The sequence below is a fragment of the Euphorbia lathyris genome, chromosome 8, assembly GCF_963576675.1.
Source record: "Euphorbia lathyris chromosome 8, ddEupLath1.1, whole genome shotgun sequence".
Taxonomy (NCBI): Eukaryota; Viridiplantae; Streptophyta; class Magnoliopsida; order Malpighiales; family Euphorbiaceae; genus Euphorbia; species Euphorbia lathyris.
The window spans coordinates 64,827,968-64,836,166 of NC_088917.1; the positions used below are offsets into that span (position 1 = coordinate 64,827,968).

General features: G+C 39.2%; 2 protein-coding genes across 3 annotated transcripts; both read right to left on the reverse strand.

The window, feature by feature from the left end:
• Positions 1–3,833: 3,833 nt before the first annotated feature.
• LOC136203975 (calcium-transporting ATPase 8, plasma membrane-type-like) lies at positions 3,834–5,173 on the reverse strand. The gene is made up of 7 exons (XM_065995180.1): positions 5,161–5,173; positions 5,028–5,035; positions 4,613–4,750; positions 4,415–4,533; positions 4,261–4,306; positions 4,031–4,181; positions 3,834–3,892 (listed from the first exon to the last, which is right to left on the reverse strand). Exons 1-7 carry the CDS (start codon positions 5,171–5,173, stop codon positions 3,834–3,836), a joined length of 534 nt encoding a protein of 177 aa, XP_065851252.1.
• A 310-nt stretch (positions 5,174–5,483) lies between these two features.
• On the reverse strand, positions 5,484–7,549 carry LOC136203045 (cell division cycle 20.2, cofactor of APC complex-like). 2 transcript variants are annotated; one of them, XM_065994084.1, is made up of 3 exons: positions 7,230–7,549; positions 6,875–7,139; positions 5,484–6,322 (listed from the first exon to the last, which is right to left on the reverse strand). In XM_065994084.1, exon 3 carries the CDS (start codon positions 6,239–6,241, stop codon positions 5,630–5,632), a length of 612 nt encoding a protein of 203 aa, XP_065850156.1. In that variant the 5' UTR covers positions 6,242–6,322; positions 6,875–7,139; positions 7,230–7,549; the 3' UTR covers positions 5,484–5,629. The 2 variants fall into 2 exon arrangements, with proteins under 2 accessions (XP_065850156.1, XP_065850155.1); XM_065994083.1 differs by having other exon boundaries at positions 6,875–7,549.
• Between the last annotated feature and the right edge of the window lie 650 nt (positions 7,550–8,199).

Genomic DNA, 8,199 nt, shown 5'->3' on the forward strand with positions numbered 1-8,199 from the left:
TTTCTCTCTAAGATTTAGGGACTGGATCCTTAATATACTATCGTCGGCTCGAATCTCAATTCTAATTGACGGCTCGGCTAAGGGGTATTTTCCGTGCTCAAGGGGCGTCCGTCAAGGGGATCCTCTATCTCCGATACTTTTTGGCATTGTAGAGGACTTTTTCAGTAGATGGCTACAGAAATTGGAATTGGAAGGTTCATTCAGGAATATGGATTACACATCTGGTAAATCATTTCCCTCACCTGCTTTATGCTGATGATATGATGCTTTTTGGTAAGGCTACGCTGAATAATACGAGAAATATAAAGGAGCTCTTTCGCTTTTACAAAAGCATCTCCGGACAGGAAGTTAGCTGGGGTAAATCCACAGCTTATTTCAGCAGAAGGATTACAAATGTCAGGTCTCGCAGGTTATCTGAAATTTTAGGGATACGGGTGTGTAACATGCCATTCGACTACCTTGGAGTCCTAATCTTCCAGGGGGCGCAGAAGTCCAGACATCTTGCCCCGCTGGCTGACCGTTTCCTCTCTAAATTCGACAATTGGAAAGGTAAATCCCTGTCATTTGCTGGGAGACTCACTCTCATCAAGTCTTCTATGACTGGTGCCTTGGTCCATTCATTCATGGTTTATAAGTGGCCGCTACAACTTATTAACCGGATTACTAGGGGTATAAGGAATTTCCTTTGGACTGGATGTCGTGACACGAAGAAGCTGATAACAGTTAATTGGGATCAATGTTGCCGGCCCCTGAAATGTGGAGGTCTGGGTATTAAAGATTTAGCAACCTTTAACTCTGCCCTCTTAGGGAAGCTTGGCTAGGAGATACTACAGGGGAAATCCTTTGTGGCTACGCTGTTGAGAAGCCGGCTACTGTCAGACGTTGGGCTTCCAAAACGGTATGTATATACCTCTACGATCTGGTCCACTTGTAAATGTATCACGCAGAGGCTCCGCTCGGAGAGTTTATGGTGGATAGGTCGACATTCTTCCCTAAACTTCTGGACCAACCTCTAGTTGAAGCCGTCTGTGGCGGATCACTTGAGTATTGAGGCGGAACGAACGTCCTTTTGCAGTGTTGAAAACTACCTCAACGGGGATGAATGGGTTAATATTCATCACTTACCGTTAGACCTACAGAATCTGATAATGGCTGTTAATCGTTCGGATTTCGCAGATGATGCCTGCATTTGGGAAGAGGCGGACACGAGCAGATTTTCAGTTCGGAGTCTATACTCTAAGCTTCGTCCGACCCTCAATGAGGTCACCTGGTTTAAATTCGTGTGGGGGAATTTCCTCCCTCCCTCTAGATCGGTCGTGTGCTGGAAGATTCTAAATCATGGGATTGCAACTCATGATTTCCTTGAGAGAAAGGGGCTCCAACTGGTCTCTCGATGTGAGCTATGCCACACCCATTCTGAGACAAGAGACCATCTGTTCCTGCACTGCTCTTATGCGTCGGCACTATGGCATTGTATCGGCTCTCTGTTCAACACTCGAATGGATACCACAGGTACATTTCTAATCTTCTTTGACAAGCTGTTGATCTTTCAGGGTCACCGACATGTGCAAAGGTTATGGAAATCGGCGGTTCTGGGTTGCCTCTGGCTGATCTGGCGTAGTCAGAACCTGGCGGTCTTTAACTCCGAGCTCCCTTCAATCCAAAGTTCCATCTGTCGGCTTAAGAGCCTCATTTGCAAGTCGGATAACTTATACAGCGGGCATAGCGGCAGCAGCAGGAATGCCGCCACACTACATAATCTTCTTCTGCCTTTTCGTACTCCTCCTGCGCGACACACTACGGTTGTCCGATGGGTGCCTCCCCCGCCAGGATGGCTAAAGGTGAACACCGACGGTTCTGCATTGGGAGCCCCGGGTGCTGCAGGTGCCGGAGGGATTTTCAGAACCAGCAGAGGGTTTTGTCGGGGCTGCTACGCGTTTCCAATCCCATCGGCTACGGCACAAGCCGCGGAACTTCGCGCTGCAATGTTTGCCATTGATGTGGCTTGGGAGAAAGGATGGTTAAATATCTGGGTCGAGATGGATTCCATGTATGTGGTGAACCTGTTCAGGAATCGTTCGCTGGAGGTGTCGTGGCGTATCAGACGGGAATGGCACCGCTGCCTTATGCAATGCTCTCAAATGGAGCTTGTGGTCTCGCACATCTATCACGAGGGAAACCAAGCCGCAGATGCCCTTGCACGCATTGGCGTCACTGCTACACAGATTAGGTGGTGGCATACATGCCCGCCGCCCTGCTCCTCTTTCGTTTTCGATGACTTATGTAACGTTGCACACGTTAGATTTTCTTAGCTGTTTTTCTTTTTTGTTTTCCTGTTTTCCTCTCCCCTTGCACATTTTTATTTTTTATTCAATCGGGTTTTGGAGGTTTAGGTTGCGGGGGTGCCGACCTAGTTGGGATGCCTAGCGCCTATACCTACTTCGTCCCTGCCTTTATTCAAAAAGATCCATATGAAAGGAAAAAGAATAAAGGTCCTAAAAACTGTTGTAAAAGAAAAAGGTTTATACGTCTGTGCGGAACTCCTCATGCTGAAAAACAGATTCGAAGAGCATTGTCAAGCCTGTATATTAAATCGAAGCAAAAGTTGATGCCGCATGATTCACTTCAACCTGATGCTTACTTTTTGGAGCAGGGATAAGTTTGCCAACTACAGCAAGAGGCCAGCTACAACAGAGGAAAAAATGAACCTCTCGTCATTGAAAAGTTATATAGAAAGCAGAATATAGAAATGTAAACATCAAATTTCAAGTTTCTGCTAACATATGATATAATCTGTAGCCTGTAAAAGACCAAGGAAAAAATAATCCAAACTAATGTAAAAGCTAAAGGAAAAATAAAGCGAGGAATATCCCGAGTCTCATGTATGCCAACTAAATGCACCTCGAGGTGCTGCCGTGCCAAGAAAGTGGGAGGACCCTCTCGAGCACAGGATAGGCAATTGAGAGATTCCAATTTATAACCATCCATCGAAATATTTGAAAATCAATTACTAACATTTAAAATTAAAAATAAATGCATGAATCTTGTCACCGACCTGATAAAAGCAATGATTGCACAAATCAACCATTGCTTCCAATTGAGCTTTGCTCGTATCAAAGAACTTTCATATAAATTCAATAAAAGGACCTGCAAGAGAGACCCGGAGAAAGAAATAAATTAAAATCACAATAAAAGACTGTCTAAAAAGAAAAATTGGAGAATATAAAGCAGCCTCACCTGAAGAACTAGTGTTACTCCTTCAAATATATTCATTGAAGATGTGCAAGATAACCAATCAACAACTCTTTCAGCATACTATGCTAGATCTCCAATCAAAAAAATATATGTACTAATTAAGTTCAAATGCACCACCATCCGCATCCGCAAGTACAGATCAATTTCATTTTACGAGCAGCTTCCAGCAATCATAGTATTTCTCACAATTAAGCTAGATTTGGACTACAAAAATAAGATTGGATCGTTTTAAACAAATTTAAAAAAATTATCCCCTATCATATATTAATCAAGTTGAATTTTATAATTAAATACGAAATTAATTAATTAAATAATCACCCCAACCTTAATGTGTCGAAACTAAAACCATTCATAATAATAATAATAATAATAGTTTCGTGTCCTGGAAGGGCCCAAGCCCCTCCAAAGCCTGTATCTCCGCCGCTGCATATATGTATCATGGATGTGAATTTATTTTGTTTAATTTTTGTGATGATATCTAGTGCGATATACTCTTTAATCTATGGAAACAATGACATTCATTAATTCATCTCTTTCTTTTATGAACCGAAAGAAGAATAAAACCAGAAGAATCCAAACTACAATGTATAGTGAGCAGGTGGTGCATCTGTATATGATGGTCTTGTGGTTTGTACGCCTGCCAAAAAATATAAAAAATAAAATTGTTAAAAAGCTACAGACCTGGACAGCATTTAAGGGAACATCACCAGATGAAGCAAAGAACTCCAAAACAAGATACACCAGAAAATAAAGCTTTCACTCTAGTGATGCATACAGAGTAAGAGGCTCACTTGACAAAGCACAAACGCATCGAATATCAAGGTATCCTTCACTTTGTTTGCTTCGTCATGGTTATCATCCTTCGGCCCTAATAAACTTTTTCCATGGAAATTAAGGACCAGCAACACACTCACTTGATATACCGCCTGAAATTATAAGAAAAACTATTTGAAGTGAACATATATATCCAAATGACTACTACAGGCTTGTTATCCTAATTCTTACCTGTAACAGCAGGTTCCTCCACATGATATTAGTTACAAGTGGCTCCCTGGAAGAAAAAATATATGTACTAATGTAAGTTTAAATGCACCACCATCAGCAAGTACAGATCAATTTCATTTTACGAACAGCTTCTTGCAATCATAGTATTTCTCACCTGCGACCAACTGGGGGCCTATGCATAAGGTGATCTGTCGGAGTTTCTGTAGCCAATGCCAAAGCTCCAAGAGTATCCATAATAAGGTTAACCCAGACAAGCTCTAAGCGGGAAAAAAACTAGAAATATTAACAAGGTATCCATAATAGGGTCCTCTTTTACTTGTTTTAGGAACATGAGAGAAGAAAAGCTACAGACCTGGAGAGCATTTAAGGGAACATCACCAGATGAAATTGCGGCTACAACATTTATAATGAGAGCTGCCACATTAACTGTAAGCTGGAAGTGGATAAATTTCTGAATGTTTGCATACACAGATCTGCCCCATTGTACAACCTACAAACAGCAGAATTATTCACCCATAAATAAGAAAAATAATGTATTGCATTTGCATATAGTTAAACATACATGTTCAAATAGCAGATAGACATGATGGTTCAATTACTTAGCTTTTCTAAGTAACAGCTAGAAAAAAAAATCAAGAGCAGAAAGAGGGTAGGACAAGTACAACAAAGAATAAGTAATAGAAAAAAGTCCATGCCAATCATGCTTCATAATAGATCTCAAACTGAGACAAAACATCACATGATCGAAGTAGATAAACATAACTGACCTTTCCAACTGAAGCAAAATTATCATCCAAGATTATTATATCTAAGTTTTCTTTAGCAACCTCTGTTCCTCAGATTCCCATTGAAAGGCCAATATCCGCCTAAACAGAAGATAACAATAATGATACTGTTGACCTTGCACTATCATGTGTGTATTAAACTCCATGCGCCAAATGACTTAAAACACCTAGACAATAAACACATTCGAAATATACTAAAATCTTTTCTTCACAAACTAAAAGTAAATGAACTAAATAGACAATATTTCTTGAAAACAGAACCATCGGAATATGCTTCTTGCAGTTACTACATGATTAATTCACTCCGGTTATACTTTGTTTTTTCTGCCATAAGATCAATGATGGCTGATGCAAATATGGGATGCAAAACTTCAATTAAAATGTAACTTAATGTTTATGCAAAACTTCAAGCAATTGAAAAATACCATCATCAAAAAACGACTAATTAACTTTTTATTAATAAACTCTTTGCTCTACATCTCATAAACTCAATGTTAATTTACTGCACATCTTTAACTAGAGCCTTTCTTAAAATCAAAAGCTATGGGAAACTTGTGCTTGAGCTGCTCCTCTCCTGAGTCTCATCAGCAGATTCGGGTTCGAGCAAAGTTGGAAAATGGCGGTTCTGGAAGCCCAAATACATTCCAAAATTGAAGTGTTTTATCACCTGCAACAGTGGCCACTGTGGAACCATCCGGACTCTGAGTCATGCAAAGTAGTCTTGATGTATGACCAGTGAGTTCACCCATTTTAACCATGGATTGATATTTCCATAGAGTGAGCTGATTCCTAGTGAACCCATGAGAACTAAGCAGTTCCCTCTCATGCTTATTCCACAACAAAGAGCAAACCTCAGACCCAGTATATACTGAGTTCAAGCAAGCCCCAGTGCGTGTATTCCAAAACTTAATACACCTATCTCCAACGCCTCCTCCGGTAGCCAGTAAGTTTCGTTGGAAAGGACACCAAGCAAGAGCTTTAACCGTAGATGTATGGTCTTCAAGCCTGTGAAGCCATTGCGTAGATGATGCCACGGATCTATCCCATATGTGGACAAGGTTATCGTTGCCTCCGCTCGCTAATTGTTGCCCCGAAGGCGACCATTTAAGCCCACACACTTCTCCATGGTGCCCTCTGAATGTCTCAACAATGTGTGAGCTAATTCTCACATCATTGTTAATTACTTGACCATCCATTCCTCCTGTAGTAAGGACATGGTTATTATTCCATGCCAATGCCCCTACTCTTGAAGTATGCCCACCTTTCAATTTTCTTAGCTGCAAAACAAAAACAAAAACCAAAACCAAACCAATTAATCTCCCGAAGGTGTGACAATTTCTAAAAGGAAAATCATTTTTTCTAGCATTTAGAACCCATATGACACCATTTTGACTCAAACATGAAATTGATACTTCCACTCCACCCGAAAGGAACATCAATACATATTATATAGAAACGGAAACAGAAATCGCATTTTACCATTGTGTTGGAAGAACAATCCCATAATTGTACTTCAGAGTTGTTCAAACCAACAGCAATGTGGCATCCATTGGGAGCCCAATTCACACTAGTAACAGGACCAATTCCATCATCTATTGGCACAAGTTCAGATTCAGAACCAGTAAGAGGATTCAACAAATTTACTGTCCTGCCTAGAGCTAAGGCTAGAAGATTTCTGTTGCCCCAATCCAACAAATTGAGGTAGAAAACATCAACAATATGAGGCAGACGGAGTGCCACCTCAGAAGTCTAAATCAAAAATTACAGAAGAATTTAGTATTAACAGAAGTAATGTAGCAAAAGGAAGGGTAAAAAAGAAAGAAAGAAACCTGACGCTTGATGGGGTTGGGTTGGAGATTAGCTGAGGAAATGTGTTGCTGAGGAATCAATTCAACAGGAGCAGGAGGTTTGTTCTTGAAAGCTAGAATTCGAGTCCTGTTTATATTTTAAAGTTTCTGCCAGTAGCTTCCTGTAAGACTGACTTGATGCAGAGCAAGGTAATGCGTTATCCTCTTGACCCTTTTTACCTTCTGTTAACATGTAATGTGCAAAATCCATATCCATGGCCGATCGATTCGGTATAAATCTATCCAACTGCTAACATCATATGTATAAAATACTAAGTCCTATACATTCTCAATCAATTAACTAAGAAATGTGGTTTAAGGATGAATAAGATATTACATTTTCATTATTAGAATTCCTTTTCTGAAAATGAAATGGGAATCTCGAACGTGGAGAAGAACTCGAACTCATGAATCCTGTATCCATTATCTTAATACCAACAACAACAAAAACTAGGGATAACAAATAATGATTATATATAACTAATTGATAAATGTAGGAAATAAACACACAAATACAAAACAGAAATTAAACCCTAACGATAATGAATAATGATGATATATAAGTAATTGATAAATGTATGAAATAACAGATAAACACAAAACAGAAATTAAACCCTAGAAGAATTTAGAAGAAGAAGAATAAGAAATTGAACAGAAATTAAACCCTAGAAGAATTTAGAAGCAGAAGATTAAGAACTTGAACAGAAATTAAACCCTATTTATTTAGGCATAACCTTTAAACTTGTAGCTTTTTTTTCATTTAGCCACTATAACTTTAGGTCTTCCCATTTAGCCACTTAAACTCAAGGTCTAACCCTTTTCCAGCCCCTTAAACTTCTTACTTTTTTTCATTTAGCCATTTTAACTTTAGGTCTTCCCATTTAGCCACTTAAACTCAATTATTGTAAGCCTCTTTTTCCAAATCAAAATTTTAAAAAATTAGCAATTCGTCAAATGCAGTTATTAATTTATCATAACCAATTAAGTTATTAAACAACTAACCTCATAATTTGGACATCCATAAAACAATCTTCCCGGATTTGAGGGTTTTCGTGATACTTTAAGTGGCGAAATTTTACCGTTATAGTGGCTAAATGAAAAAAAGTTACAAGTTTAAGGGGTTGGGAATGCAACAAGTGACACGTAAGTGCCATGTAGGCTTATAAGGGCTAAAGGTGTCTCATTTATTGAATTTAAGTGGTTAAATGAGAACACTCTAAGTTTAGGTGGCTAAATGAAAAAAAGTTACAAATTTAAGGGGCTGGGAAGGGGTTAGGCCATTTATTTAATTGTAAATTTTATTATTA